Below are 15,999 nucleotides of genomic sequence, written 5' to 3' on the forward strand. Positions count from 1 at the left end.
TTGAGTAAACTGTTTGTTTATAGCTGCCACTTTGTCAGCGAAAAATGAGGCAAAGGTGTCAGCTGATAGATTGTTGGTAGGAGGTGGAGACGGAGGGGTGAGCAGAGTTTTGAATGTTGAAAATAGTTTCTGAGAGTCAGTAGAGCTGAGAATTTTGTCAGTGTAGAAAGCTTTCTTTGCATCAGTGATGCTGGCAGAGAATGAGGACAGTAATTCATGAAATTTCAGTTGATCACCAGGATCTCTTGTTTTGAGCCATTTCTGTTCCGCAGCACTAAGATTGGTGCGTAGAGACCGGAGGGTATCATTTAGCCAAGGGTGCGACTGAGAGGCTCTAGCAGGTCTAGTGGCTAAAGGACACACGTTATTAAGACAAGAGCAGATTGTGGAGCAGAGTGACTCGGTGGCTTCATTCACTTCATAAGCAGAGAATGTGCTGGGAGATGGAAGAGTGGAGGCAACGAGAGAGGAGAAGTGGTTGGGTGCCAGATTGCGGAGGTTGCGGCGGAATGAGACCACTGGGGAGGAAGCAGGGACCTCCCTTGTAGAGTCGAGCTGAAATGGATGAAGTAATGATCGGAAAGATGCAGCGGTGTGACAGAGATTGTGTCTATGACACAGTTTCTGGAGAAAATGAGGTCAAGTGCTTTTCTAGCTTTGTGAGTTGGAGGACTTTGTACTAGTTTTAGATCAAATGATGACATTAGTGACAGGAAGCCTGATGAGCTGGGATTGTCCAGGTGAATATTCATGTCTCCAAGGACCATTGTGGGACAGTCGTGCTCAGGAATGGAGGAGAGCAGGGTTGACCTGGCTGGCGATATATGACAACCAAAAAGAATTTTTTCGGTACAGTTACCTGGATGGCGTGGTATTCAAACCTGGATGGCATGGTATTCAAAGGAGTTGTATTTAGTGATGGGTAGCAACTGACTGTATATCCATTTGTTGGAAATTTAACACGCCCGTTCCACCACCTCGGCCAGATGCACGAGAAGTGTGGGAGAAAGTGTGGTTAACTGAGAGAGCAGTTGGGGTAGCATTGTCACATGGTTTGATCCAGGTCTCAGTGAGGGCCAGTGCATTGAGTGACCGGTGATTTGCATATGCGGTAATGAAGTCAGCTTTGTTTACAGCTGATTGGCAGTTCCACAGTCCCATAGACGGGTGGGTGTCTTCGGGGGAGTTGGTTTTAGCGAGCGGAGGTTTTGAAGGTCGCGAAAGCGGTTTGCTGTGTGTGACCTTCCTCTGAAGCCAGTGATCACTGGTATAGGATAATGGCACATTTTGCAAGGTGTCGATGGAGCAGCGTCTGGGTTGGGTTTGTTTGCTCTGTGGACACGCGCAGGTAGACACGTATGTCTTTACCCCGGAGTGTCTTCACACCGGAGGGCTGAGACACGAGGGCTGATGCTTCAGTTATGCCACCAAACTTCTGCTGTGCTACTAGTTGGAAACAGGTGTTCATGCAGCAGCTGATTGCAATGGTTGAGACCTAGATCACCTGATGAGTGTTTCCAGGGAGGGCAGAAGCAGCTCGTTCACAGCCCCTGATTGCACTTATTGGTTTCAGCTGACCCAAACCGGAGCTGCTAGACGACAGGATAACTCACAGATGAGTTTCCTTCTCTTTCCCAATGGAAGATGGTGCAAAGCAAAAGTTTAAGAAGACAAAAACTGGCACTAACAGACACTCAAGGCCCTTCGGTGCAGATTCAAGTCATTATTCTGATGCTTTGTCTCAATTTCTCTGCTTTGTTGTAAAGAAACTGTTTGGCACAGATAACCTACCCTTCCTAATCACACCCTTAATGATTCAGTCTCTCATTAGCGGTGTTTATCGTCTCCTGAGATAAGAAATTACAACAAGGAGGGAGCAGAGAGTTTACTAGGAAGGGAGGTAAGGTCGGGATGGAAATTAAAGGCTGTAAGGTTAAAGAATAAACTAACTTTTATGGGCTTTAAGGGGCCAAAACAGACTGTGTTTAAGAATAAATCAGCTGGAGTGTGCCGTAAATGCTGCTGCTGATATTTCTATCCTGCTCTGTGACCCGGACTTCTAGCAGTTTCCCTTTGTAATCTCCCTCTCCTCCTCTTTCTTTTACTGACCTGCAAAAGGGCAAATTAAAAACGTCAGTATTTATTTTGCATACTTTTCTTCCTGTCCTTGACAATGACCTTACTGCCATTTATTCGTCTCTTCTGACAGCTTCTGCACGCCAGTTGGCACTTTAGTTTATTGAAGAAGTCATGTGATCCAGTCATTACGGCTCTGCCTGTGCAGCTCAGCAGTAAAATTCACTCTTACAGAATAAGAAAGTTAATTCAAGCTCACTGACATTCAAAGTCTTAATTTGAAACGTTATTGTTCACCTTCAGTCTACGGCCTCACTGTGCTGTAAAACACTTTGGCCTCTGGTTTTATCCTGGCTGATCACGCTGGCTAATAAACAGCGATTGTGTGAAGTTTCACCCCGTTTTCTCCAGAAGTCGTGAGCTGAGTTACGGCGGTGACAGCTGAGTGGGGACATGGAGGAATGAGGGGGGAGTGGCTCCAAAAGGATGAGATGAAAGATAAACGTGGAATCTAAAGTTCAGCAAACCCCGTTCTGAACAGTGAAAACTCAAACCTGAACGTGTTTTCCCAGAGGCTGCTGACACAGAGTAGACGGTCAACGCAGAGCAAGTTTCTGTTCTTTTACACAATTATTTAGGAGCAATTCGGTCAAAACTGGGAGTGTTTACTCATAAAGTTGAATCTGCTTGTTTGATCAGCTGTTGGGATTCCTGAAAGAGCCTCGCTTTAACCAGACGCTGCTACCATCAGAGATGAGAGGATCGGTTTCACACAAAGACCAAACAGGACACCGTGTTTCTTTTTACTGTCGTTTTATTTAGTCTCATGCATGTTGAGCTTAAAGCCTTTAATAATGCTTGATTAAAATACTGAAACACATTCAGTTATTAAACCTGTTTTTTTGCATAGACTAGCTGCACAAAACAAAGTTGCAGGAAAACAGGAATATTTTCTACTTTAAAGGGATACTTTGCAACTTTCTCGTATTTTTTACTCCCTTTGTTGAGCCAGTATGCGCTAAAAATGACCCTTTTTCAGACCCCCACTGCCCTCTCTGGCCAGAATAACGCATTTGCAACTTCAGAGTTGCCGGTCTAGTCTGTAGGACGTTTAAAAAAAATTGGGCTGACATAGCTGGCGCTGCAGTCTGCTTCCAGCACGTTTCCTGCATGTTTTAGATCACAAACACAGCTGATTTGTTTCATTTAGTGAGGAATCACTCCTGTAGACAATAATGAAGGCTGGGGAGACATTTCAGCTGTCAGATTAAGGTGTTTAAAAGAAGAACACACAACAAGGAGATAAGTTTTGCTTTTGGTTGTACTAAACAGACACTAGGGGGTGCTAAAAGCAAGCCAAAACTGCCTTGAACATCATTTTTTGTGACTGGTTTTAAATATGTTGTCATGTGTGGTAGACACACTATTGCAACTTGTGACGGTTGTGCAACTATCAAACAAACTACAGGATGTTGTTGCAATTTCTGTAAGCGTCTAACATTTTTGCAGTTTATCGTTATTTTATGTGCACTTTGTTTGCCAACTCATCCCAACGTGTCTCACGTGTCTTGCATATTGTGGCTCATAGAAACTAAATCAAGAAGCAACGGAGAAGGGTTGGAGACGAGATCTTCATGCAAGGACTTTTGAGAGAATGTTCGATTTGCAAACTTCTTGTTTGACAGAACGGCAACTTCGTGGAACTCTTGCAAGGAAATCGAGAAACCTTGCAACTATTTTGAGACCATTTGAAAACTTCTTTTTAGGTCTGTCATGTGTTCAGTGCCTATTTCAGAGTTGCACCTCATTTACTTTTCATAAAGAGGAATGCAAACATAATTCTGGAATAATTCCAGGTTGGACGGAGCATTCCTGTGCAGAAAAACGTCGGATATCCACCACAGGGATGTGGTTTTATTTGCTTTATTTTCATCTGCTAGTTTCTCAGCAGAGAGGGTTTGTGGAAACTCACTCATTCATGCATCTAAATGTGAAAGAGATGACAGTCATTTATGCACTGAGGGAATGAGAATGAGACAAATGGAAAACACCTCCATCGGGAACATTTTGGTTTCTAGAAGCCTGAAATTGCAGCTTGTGTTTCTTCTGTTGAACTTTTCCTTACGCGCTCATGTTGACTCTGACTGCATGGCGCTCTTTACTTTTTGCTTAGAGGCACATCAATTTTCCCTCCCACTCAGTCTCCATAAACTACAGACAGAATGGCAGGAGGCAACAAAGCTTCAGTCCCATCTCCAACAAGCGGGGTGGAAAAACGCTTTTTGACTTTAAGCATCTTCCCAAACCTCTTCAAAGACTGCATTGCTGTTCCCTCCGTCTCTGTATTTATCTAGCTTTTTACTTTTGAATTTTAGTTGTTTTTTTTTCCTTCAACGTTCTTTTTGTATCTTCAGACATTTGAAACTGTCTCGTAGCGCTCAGCATCTCTGCAGCTGTTATAAATTACTGTCACTACCTCACATTTGAATCTTTCCGCTGAGAAGTCGGTGGAGTTGCTGTTCTAGTTGTAGGAAATGTGAGAGAGAGAGAGGCACTTTGAACTTTCTAGGTAAAACCATGCGAGTGTGTTTTAGCTGTTCAAATCATTTTTATATGATTTTTCTGCAAATAATCTACATAATGTTTATTCAGTAATAGGTCTGTGTGGAGGTTTCTGCTATAAGCGTCAACGCTAAAGGCTTAGATGGCAACCAGCGTCGGCACCTTTTGCATGAACTTGACCAAATGGAGAAAAGTGACATTAAATAATATATTCTTAAAGCTGGGGAACAGACATGTTTGAAGAGTTTTCAGAAATGCTTAAATGTGACTCTCTGCCTGTTCTAGGATAGAAACTCAGTAATCGCTCATCATTTACAGTCCCTCCCCTCTCCTCTACAGCAAAGCTAATCATTTACGCGAGCCTAGCGCGTTGACCAATAGAAACGTGTGTCCACAAGAGGGAGCTGTAAGTCAACAAGAATGCAACCTGGTTCCCAGCATGCACTACACAGTGATGTCAGAAGTTTGCCACTGATCAACTAATCCAGTGCAGTGACCTAGTGGTATGAGTGTCCGCTCTAATGGTGCGTTCTATTTACCTCGTGAGTCGGAATTCGGAAATGACGTCACACTCGAGTTAGCCGCGTTCAGGTTGCCAAAGTCGGACAAGTCGAGATTCCAATATGGCGGCGCTCTGGAAACCCTCTGTTTTGTTACGTCTAATAAACACACATGAAGCTCATCAGGAATACGTGGAGAGAAGCTTTTAGCTGCCAGCGCTACGTGTGACATCAGTTTTAAACGAACGCTTATAGGTGTGTCTGGTACAAATAAACACACTTCAGCCAAAACTTGCTGTTGTTGACGGAGGGCTGCCGTTTGGGATTCAAGGTTGAAGTTTAGAGTTTCCGACTGGGAAGTCTGATTTTGGTGTGTTTCATTTGGTTTTTCCTACTCGGAAGTCGGGATTTTGAAGTTCTGGGGACAAATCAAACGCACCATAAGAATGGGAGATTGTGGGCGGAGCTATAGCCCTTCAAATGACATCATGCTACCCCACCTGTACCAGAAAGTTTAATAATATTCTTGTCAGAGACTCTGAGACGTCATGCAGACATTACTATTGACTCTGTGCTGTTTCCATTACACACACGTTCTTAACAATTGCAGTAATGTCAGTAATCTGTCTCTAATTTCACGGTTGGATATAATAGCTTGCCCTCAGCTGGGCCCTCAGCTGGGCCCTCAGCTGGGCCCTCAGCTGGGCCCTCAGCTGGGCCTGGAGGGAGCTCAGAGGAGTTTGATGCAACTCTACAAGGAGAACTGAAGGATAGTGCAGGGCTGTTGTCCCCAGTCATTAGGCTGCCTTTAACCCCCGCTCACTCTCATCACCCCCAGCTGTCTCACAGAGGTCTCCCCTCCCAGTCCACGAGGTCCCTCTCTCTCCTGTTGGGTTGCTTTAGTCTCGTCTCTCTTCCTGCATGCTGGCTAGCGCCGCCGTCTGCTGGTTTTTCTGTCTCCGTCTCACTGCTCTTCCTTTTCCCGCCCCTTCCTGACCCTTTCAGTGTGTGCCACTGATGAATGATGGGTCTGCTCCGTCCCCAGGCCCCTTCAGCTCCAATAAGAAAAAGTATATACTCATATTACATTCAGGCCCATGGGACCTCTCTGTCCAGAGATCCAAGAATAAAGGAAGGAGTGGGATAGAAAAGCATGTGGATGGTGTTAATTTAAAGGAGCACAGCTGTAAATAAGTCAGGATGAATGCGAGTAGAGGAAGGAAGTAACAGCATGAGGAAAAGAGAAGGAAGCATGAGAAGATCAAGGGTGAAGAACAAGTCACAGAATGCAAAATGACCTTGAGTACACAGATTGAGGCTGGGCGTTGTCCTTTTGTTTACTCATCACCTCCCGGATCAACACGAGGCTCCGCATATCTCTGTGAATAGTTCAGTCGTGCATAGAGTTGGATTTTAGATGTTCAGTTTAAAAACACAAAGTTTTGAGGTACGTTGAAATGCAGATATCTTCAGGGTTTGGCCACCTTTTCTCTACTTCTGGTTTAGCTCTGGGCATCACATAAGAAATGAAACATAAATATATAATAATAATAGTTCCAAATTTCTCATCAAATTCTGGACAAAAGGGGGATTTGCACGTTTATTAAACTCCTTCTGATTGAGTCCTTTTGTGTCTCCTGGTCTAGTGTGAAGATGGTGCTGCTCTGGATGGCCGGAGACGTCTTCAAGACTTCCTACTTTGTAATGAATGAAAGTCCGGCTCAGTTCTGGGTGTGTGGTTCAGTCCAAATCCTGATTGATGTGGCCATCCTGCTGCAGGTGCTGCTTTACAACCAAGACACTCGAGCCAAGCTTGGATAAATGCTGCCGTTGTTAGAACATCAGAGTGGTGCAGCTTCTGCTAACGCCATGGATACGATCTGCTGCAGCTGGGTGCACCCTGCCACCTCTATTTCTTAGTTTGATGAAAACAAAGTTGACTTCTGGCGACATCGAGTCATAAATAATCTACACAAAGTTCTTAGCTTCTTCTGATCAAGCTAAGACAACCGGATCCGCTGACGTCGCTAGGTCTGTTTTAGGGGGGCTGAAGCCCCCGTACAATATTCACCCCCCCCCCCCCCCCCCCCCCCCCATTATTTTGGTTATCTTATTTTATTTTTTTATTTGTTCACATCTACATGCTCAACACAATCATGACACACGTGTAGCTGGTACATGAGTTTTTTAGTCTGAAACAGAAATAATAATGAATGAATATAGAACTACACCGTCGCACACAGGAAGTATCAAGAAAGGACTTCCTCCCCTTCCTTAACCCTGACAGCTATGCTGACAAGTCAGGGGGCGGGGTGATACAGCAAAACCTATATATGATGAGCAAACCCTGCTCAGCGCTTGTGTGCAGCAGCTGCAGCCCTCTGTGGGCTCAACTCTGTCTCTGCACATGCAAATCTCTCCCTGCTCTCCTCAACAAGTAGCCTCTCCAACAGTCAATCACAGACAGCTCTGTTTTATCCAATAAAGCATGTCCAGGAAACACTGCTTTACAGAAAAACACCCATTTAACAGCTTATTGAACTGCTTTCTGCTGCTGGTTAGCTACCAGTCACCATCCACTGCCTGCAAAATACTTTGTTGTAATTCATGTGTCATGATTAGGGTGACCATATTTGACTTCCAGAAAAGACACATTGCCCATTCCTAAAACTGTTAAATTTCACTCTTTTCAGTTAAAGAGGACTTTTAATTTCAACATATAAAGTGTTTCTTCTCTGTTTGGTCAGACATAAATGATCCCTTGATGTGTAAAAGGAAGTGAACAGTGGAAATGTCCCAGGAAAAGAGGAGGGTTAATCAACCTAATTAAATATAATTATATAAAGTCCTCTTTATCTGAAAAAGTGCAATTTTCCTGGCAGTATTTCCCGGACATGCTTTGATTGCATAATGGAGCTGTCTGATTGGCTGACGGAGAGGCTACATTGCTTTGTAAATTGCAAGTTGAGCAACAGCAGGGAGATTTGTGCAGGCAGAGACGGAGTTGAGCATGCAGAGAGAGGGCTGCACACGACTGCAGAGCAGGTGTTGCTCTTGCAGATTGATCACTGCACGCTCCAGTTGGTGGCACAAAAATCACTCCACACTATAAACCTGAATCAGAATATGGCCGAATGTGTATATTATTGACCGTTTTTCTATATTATACATTTTTTATATAATATATATAGTATTATAGGTACATATATGTGTCTATAATATAGTAAACAGCCAGTTTTATATATGTCACATATATTCAAAAGCTATATCAAAACATATATTCAAACCTATATGTTTATATGAATTCTTTCCATGTGGGTTGTCAGTTGCTTAATATTTGTTTACTTATGGCAAAGAAAGGAGATATTGTACTCATCTATCTTTAACATAAATTTTGGCAGCTTAATGTGACGTTATGGAAAATGCCATCATCATGAGCAACCAAACATAGGCTATATTAGGCTAACAGTTGTCCATATTATGTACCATTTATCCACCAATGGCTGTTTCAGTTATTGTGAGTGAAAACTAAATGGCGTAGTAGCATTTGTTCTGGCATTAGAAATTTAAAATGTTTTCATTGTGTTGGCTAGATGGATAAACGAAGATTTTTTAAGAGAGTGAGTGAGGAACAGGAGAGAGACCCGGTGGTTGATGCTGAGGAGATCTGCATGGTCGAGGTCAGTGATCTACAGAGAAAACAGGGGCGAGTGCACCGTTATGAAAGAGGTGTAGTGCAATGCTTTCCTAAATTTGACTAAACGGTGCAAATGCCACTCATAAGCTGAATCACAACCATAGGAAAAGGTTTTCAGCTGAACTTTGACCTTTGCAACAGGACAATGTAACTAATGTAACAACTATTGTTAGATGTGTGTGCATTTATTTAACATCATCCAGCAATCTTCGAGGATACGACGCAACTTTAACTTCAGTGTTTCCTCATGTAGTTTTCGATAAAAAGCAGAGAGAAAATGCACGAAGGTAGGAAAGGAAAAGAAAGTGATAAAATAACAGCTTTTGGTAAATATTCTTCAAATAATGGATTCATTGACTATGTTTTTGCAGAGTTTGACATAAAATTTTCAAGGTCAAGCTCCTGGGGCTAAGCGCCCCCATCTCTCAATCCTAGTGACGTCCATGACCCGATCGTTCTGCAGAACCAGATAAAACAGTATTTATGTGCATTTTTACTTGTTTTTCTATTATTTATTTGCTCTCCACTCTTGAGTTACTTGTATCTGCAGCTTTCTAAGAGCAGATCTCTGCTGGTGTGAGAGCAACCAGAGCACCCAGTACTGCACCAGTACAGCTCCACAGGACTATTTCACAACCGTCACTCCTCTGGACTCTCCTTGTTAGGTGTGTGCGTGTGTGTGTGTGTGTGTGTGTGTGTGTGTGTGTGTGTGTGTGTGTGTGTGTGTGTGTGTGTGTGCGTGTGTGTGTGTGTGTGTGTGTGTGCGTGCGTCTGGGACGTAATTTTGGGGGGGGACGGGTGGGACATGTCCCCCCCACTTTTTCAAAAGGCAGTTTTGGTCCCCTGCACTTTTTTCCGTCCAAAAACAATGTTACGCTCCATTAAATGGATTTGGTTGAGCACTAGGACCGAAACGGAAACCGGTTTACTATTAGACCCGCCCAAAAGCTAATCTATTGGCTCTGCTGATACTTGCTAACGTATTATTGGCTGTTGCTGCTGTCACTCAAGTTGTAAACAGAACGTGCTCACGTTGTTTTGCTAGTTTGGAGCCGCTAGGGAACACCGGTACTGAGTCACATCTAGACGCTGTGTAATATCAGAGCTCAGCTCAGCTTCCATTACATAACATTTGAATAAGTGTTCATTTGTGAGTCTTTGGTAGTTAGGCACAGCCAGGAGGCAGCATGTCAAGAAAACGAAAAGTGGATATAAGAGACTTCTTTCAAAGTCTAAACGTAAGTTGGAACATGTGACAGACCTGCATTAAGCTCAGACTCACCTCCTCCTTCACAAACATACTCAAAACTAACTTTTACAAACTCATCTCCTCCACATAACTGACTCCTCAGACACAATTTATTCGTATTATAATTATTATTTTTTTATTATTACTATTATCATCATAATTATTATTACTAGTAGTAGTAGAAGTGTAACTTCAAAACTTTTATCATTTAACTTTATTGTAAACTTATCTATTGCAATGCATATTTTCACATTAAAAAGCTATGAAAAATGAACAGTATTATCATCGTCAACAGATTTTTTTAAGCTTAATGTCAAAGATGTACACTTTTCATTAGATTTATCTTATTTTTTCCATTTATTTTTTGTGTGTTGAAATGCAACAACTGTTTAAACACTTTTAAGGGGAAAAAAATATTTAATATGTTTTTATACACTCAAATGTTAGGGTGATGATCATGTGTAAAACATTAGTTCAGCATGTCCTCTAACACAGCAAATGAACAAACGGCCAGATCTCAGGAGGACCGTTTATGTATAAATAATTTTTATACTTTTGACTAGGCCTGGGAATGTAACACATTTTGCTGGACGATATTTTGTCCAACAAATTGTTGATGATAAACGATATCATTGTCAACATTATCTAGACCAAAATAACCACTAATATAATGTTAATATATCATAATAATGCAAGTACACCCTTTAAAATGCAACAAAGAAACCTTCATTTAACATTGAAATGTCCAGAACCAGAACTTCTAAATGAATAAAAATAACAAACAAAAATTAAATATAAAAAAGAATCTCACTCCCTGTTAGAAAATGTTGCACCAAAAACAATAAAAAAAGACCCAAAACAATAAATGCAATGGCCTATCCATTGTCAACAGCCAAAACTGCACTTCAATAAGGATGGAAAAATTATTGAGATGGGCACGTGACGTGTCAAGGGGTCTTTACATAACACCCCCCACCCCAAATCCGCACAAGCCTGCTGTGTCCCCCCCACTTCTGAAATCAAAATTTCGTCCCTGGCGTGCGTGCTTGTCTGACATGTTGGTGCTTCTGTAGCTGGTCCGAGGCTGCGGGATGTGCATCCATCTTGTTGTTATGACGCTCCTTTGTGGTTCTTTAACAAGCAGTGTGGATCATAATGAAACTAGAGAAGAAAAGATCGTCGGTAAACATCTTTGGGCAATTTAAAAAATATGTTATTTTTCCACCAAACAGCCGAATGCCTCCAGTCTGTAGACGATTCTTATTTCTAATGTAAGAAAACTACTGAATATTTGGGTTTTTTATTTATTTATTTATTTTGCTTGTTTGTTTGTTTGTTTTTGTATTTTTACTGTTACACACCAGCAGACCTGCTGCTCTTTTTGGTCATTTGTTTATTTGTTTTACATCATTTTTTTTATTGAACACTAATTGCTGCCGCTCATCCATCTGGGCGTGGCGTGAAAAGCATTTTTTTATTATTATTTTTTATTAATTAAAGATCTTGGTTTAGTTCAACATTAATCAATAATAATTTCACAGCCCAACACAAAAATAGCTTTTTGAACAGCAAAAAAACCCAATTATACATAAAGTTGTACTAAACCGTACGCGCCTTACTTGTAAAGTGCAAAAAAAAAAACTTACTCAGATTACATTACAATTCAAAAAATACTTTTTATGCAACAAACTGATCCTCGTCAGTTTCTATTTATGATGCTCAAATACACTTTGTACTGCTGTAGATCCTTAAGGCTGCACTTACTTTACCTGATGTGTCTGAAGAGGTTATTGCACGTATCAGGCTTCCAGAATTCAAAGATCCAGAAGAGTTTTCCTCTGAAGAGAAGAAGTCTGGAAAACACACCGTAGAGGAGTAAACAGCAGGTTGTGTTAAATGGATCTACTTAACCCTTTTATTTCTGTGCCTGGCTGGAGTTTGGGTTCCTGCCCAGATCAACAACATGGATCATTTCCACAATAAAGTCTAATCAGCTGAAAAACTGTTGAAACTTTGAGATGAGCTGAATGCCACAAACATCGTATTCCAGCAAGAAGCTAGTCCTTAATGCAAGTAATCCACTTCCTGCAGAGGACAGGATACCAAGACCGGACTGGCTTTAGTCTAAGATTCAGTAAACACATTTAGAACGTCACAAAGCTTCTTACAAACATGTTTTTTTTACCACCAAAGCGTTCCCAAACAGCCTTCTAGATCAGCTCTAATTGGTTTTTTTTACGTGGAAAATCTCTGTAATAAAACTTGAAGGCTTCTTCGTTCACGCTTGGTTGAACAGAGAGGATCTTATGTAATCCTCCGACACCATGCTTACTTCCACTGGCGAACGGCCTTTTAGAAGCAGCAGAGCTTAGAAACTCGGACGTTAACTCAAGCGAGGTTATTTGCTTGGATCGTGTTACCCTCCCCTTAACTCAGCCTGCCATGTTTACCGTGTAATTAATTCTGTTTTACTCTCCCCGGGTGATTACGGGTGGCATTTTTGCCCCATGGCCTCGTGGGAACGACTCTGCTGATCGCTAAAACTTTATTCGGTGGTTGACGTAATTTATTCAGAAGCTGAACTTCTAATTGAAGCTTTTGTTTAACGAGCCTTCAGAAAAGTTGTGCTTCTTTCACTGGTTTTGTTGTTGGAGTCGCTGACTCGTCTGCAGCGTGAGACTAATCAGATCCGGGATCTGGTCAGTAGTCTTGATGCATGGAGATTCGGATGCTTTTGTGTTTATCCGTTATGTTTGTCACCTTAGTAACTCAGGAGTTTTCCTTACTTTCTGTGAGTCTTCATACTCACTGTGCTGGTTTTGCATCTTGCACGCTGTTTGCCAAAAGAACATATTTGGAGATGATTTAAAAGAGTTAAATGAAGATTTTCTCAGGTTGTGTGTGCTCATAATTCATTTTAAGTGTGAATGTGTGCAGATCTGAGCCACAGGTACGGTGTTTTATGGTGGCAGCTATCAAAAATTTGTGTCCATCAATAAAAGTTGTGCTGTCGTAAATGTGAATCTGAGAAACTTGGCAGGTTGTTTTATGTGAGTATGAGTCTAAAAGCCGGGAATGCAAACTCATGCTTTGAAGAAGATCTTTTATACAGCGCCTCTCAAGATGAAAACCACGAGGCGCTTCACAAAAACAAAAACATTTATGTATAAAAAGATTTTAAAAATGATTAAAAATATGTTTAAAGGGAGAAAAGAACAAATGTAAGGGAAGGGAAAGAGGGAAATGAGTGGATCCCGAGAACAAGGAGAGAGAGGTGACGAAGGTCCCGCCAAACCTGAACAGGTGAGTTTAAAGGAGATCACTGAGTCCACTGATCTCCGTGAAGCTACCTGCTCAGGTAAGCATCACAAGCAACGTTAACCACACACGTGTGCTGTGTCGTTGCTACTCTGGTTAGCCCAACAACCACAAGTTGATTAAAATAGTACGATTTTTAAAATAAGTTTCAGGTACTGTTGTTGTTGTCGACTTTACATGTGATGCGTCACCTGAGCTGGGTCACCTGAGCTGGGTCACCTGAGCTGGTAACTCACAACCAGCCATCTTTGAATCGGTTGCGTCTGTGTTAGTCTTCCTTTGGCCTAATTTCAGCTTTTGTCTTCTCTCACAAACCTGCAGAGAAACTTCAGGCATAGAAATGCAAGATGTTGCACTCGCAGCTTTTCGAGTCACTAACCTGCACACGTTTTCAGATTCTCATTCATGACAGCAGAAAATTTCATAAAACACTCTAACCTCTATACCCTTGCACGGGTGATGGAGGGGGCATGGGAGTTTGCCCAACCAATCCACATGTGTTTTGTGGATTAGGAGAAGGCTTATGACCGTGTCCCCAGGGGCACCCTGTGGGGGACGCTCCAGGAGTATGGGGTGGGTGGCTTTCTGTTAAGGGCCATTCAGTCCCTTTACCAGAGGAGCGTGGGTTTGGTCCGCATAGCCGGTAGGAAGTCGGACCTGTTCCCGGTGAGGGTTGGACTCCACCAGGGCTGCCCTTTGTCACCGGTTCTGTTCATTACCTTTATGGACAGAATTTCTAGACGCAGCCGTGGTGTGGAGTGTGTCGAGTTTGGTGGCAGGAGAATCTCGTCTCTGCTTTTTGCGGATGATGTGGTCCTCCTAGCTTCATCCAGCTCTGACCTTCAGCTCTTGCCGGGTAGGTTCACGGCCGAGTGTGGAGCGGCTGGGATGAGGATCAGCACCTCCAAATCTGAGACCATGGTTCTCGACCGGAAAAGGGTGGCTTGCCACCTCCAGGTCGGGGGAGAGGTCCTACCTCAAGTGGAGGAGTGTAAGTATCTCGGGGTCTTGTTCACGAGTGAGGGTAGGAGGGATTGGGAGATCGACAGGCGGATTGGTTCGGCGTCTGCAGTGATGTGGACGCTGAGCTGATCTGTCGTGGGGAAGAGGGAGCTGAGCCAGAAAGCCAGGCTCTCGATTTACCGGTCGATCTACGTCCCAATCCTCACCTATGGTCATGAGCTTTGGGTAATGACCGAAAGAACGAGATCGCGGATACAAGCGGCCGAAATGAGTTTCCTCCGTAGGGTGGCCGGGCTCAGCCTTAGAGATAGGGTGAGGAGCTCGGACATTCGGGAGGGACTCGGAGTAGAACCGCTGCTCCTCCGGATCGAAAGGAGCCAGTTGAGGTGGTTTGGGCATCTGGTCAGGATGCCTCCTGGACGCCTCCCCGGGGAGGTGTTTCGGGCATGTCCTGCCGGCAGAAGGCCCCCGGGTCGACCCAGGACACGTTGGAGAGGTTACATCTCCAATCTGGTCCGGGAACGCCTTGGGGTCCTGCCGGAGGAGCTGGTGGAGAAGGCCGGGGAGAGGACGGCCTGGAGCTCCCTAGTTGGGATGCTGCCCCCGCGACCCGGACCCGGATAAGCGGAGGAAGACGACGACTCTAATCTTAACACACCTGTCTGACCTGTCGCACACACATTGCGATCAGTGTTCTTGTATTTTCTACATCCTTATCACCCCCTCCCCATCAGAGGCTCAGACCAGCTCCTTCCTGGGATTTAGTCGGGTGACCTGTTCTCCTCGGGCGGCAGGAGATGTTATCAGACTTTTAGCTCTGTTGTGCTAATCTCTGTGTTAAAGTTCCCGTTAGAAATAAATGTTTTTATTTTCATACTGATGACTCCTTCCAGGTGCTGTGATTACAAAAGTAGAAGCCAAAGGGGAAAAAGTGAATTTTATTAACAAGTCAACGCTCCTTTTTTCTAAGATGTATTTTAGAGTAAATTTTATTGCAAATATCGTCTTTTATTGTCTTGTGAATTGCACCAGAACTGGTCGAGCATCTCAGTAACGTCACATGTTTTCCCACACATAAACGATTTACATCTGTGTGCAGAGCCGTGTTTTAATGCCTTTCTGACTCACACCAATCATCTGACCTCACGTGAAACATGATTTTTTTCCACTTTCACTCTCTTCCGCTCTGAGTCACATGCTGCCATGCCATGCACCTGCACATAAATTCACTCCACAGTAACCACCATTGCACCTGTGGGACATGAGTTGTGCTATAGCGCGGGGTGACCGAGAACAACCTCGAATTCTTTTGTTTGAAGGGGCTGAGCTTCAAATAAATCCTAAAAATGGTTGAAACAGCGTGTTGGTGTTTCTGTTCCAACCCTAACCCTAACCCTCGTCCCTGAAGACAAAACCAAGAGGTCGGCTTAATAAGTATCTGTGTCTGCACAGATTTAGATTTCGGAGGCTTATGCAATATCAGATGCTGATGCACGTACTGAGGAGGCGACTGGTGGGTCAGTGCTGCAGGGTGAGACAGCGGTGTGGATTATAAAATATTAAGCTGGATACTGGGGATAATGGGAAGCTCTCCATGCTTTATAGATGAGCAGATGAGGAAAGGCTGAACTTGT

At 43.2% G+C, this 15,999-nt stretch overlaps 1 protein-coding gene across 2 annotated transcripts in view; it reads left to right on the plus strand.

Annotated features, from left to right (window-relative positions):
• The window catches only part of si:dkey-246g23.2 (solute carrier family 66 member 2), a 66,659-nt gene extending 50,938 nt beyond the window's left edge, over positions 1-15,721 (plus strand). The window contains exons 5-6 of one of the 2 annotated variants that reach the window (XM_070550592.1): positions 6,785-6,839; positions 6,918-15,721. In XM_070550592.1, the coding sequence (XP_070406693.1) occupies positions 6,785-6,839; positions 6,918-6,959 (97 nt within the window). In that variant the 3' untranslated portion in view covers positions 6,960-15,721. Of the gene's footprint in view, positions 1-6,784 lie in introns of both variants that reach the window. The other variant, XM_015965426.3, reaches the window with a different exon arrangement.
• Positions 15,722-15,999: the final 278 nt, after the last annotated feature.

The sequence above is a fragment of the Nothobranchius furzeri genome, chromosome 4 (genome assembly GCF_043380555.1).
Source record: "Nothobranchius furzeri strain GRZ-AD chromosome 4, NfurGRZ-RIMD1, whole genome shotgun sequence".
Taxonomy (NCBI): Eukaryota; Metazoa; Chordata; class Actinopteri; order Cyprinodontiformes; family Nothobranchiidae; genus Nothobranchius; species Nothobranchius furzeri.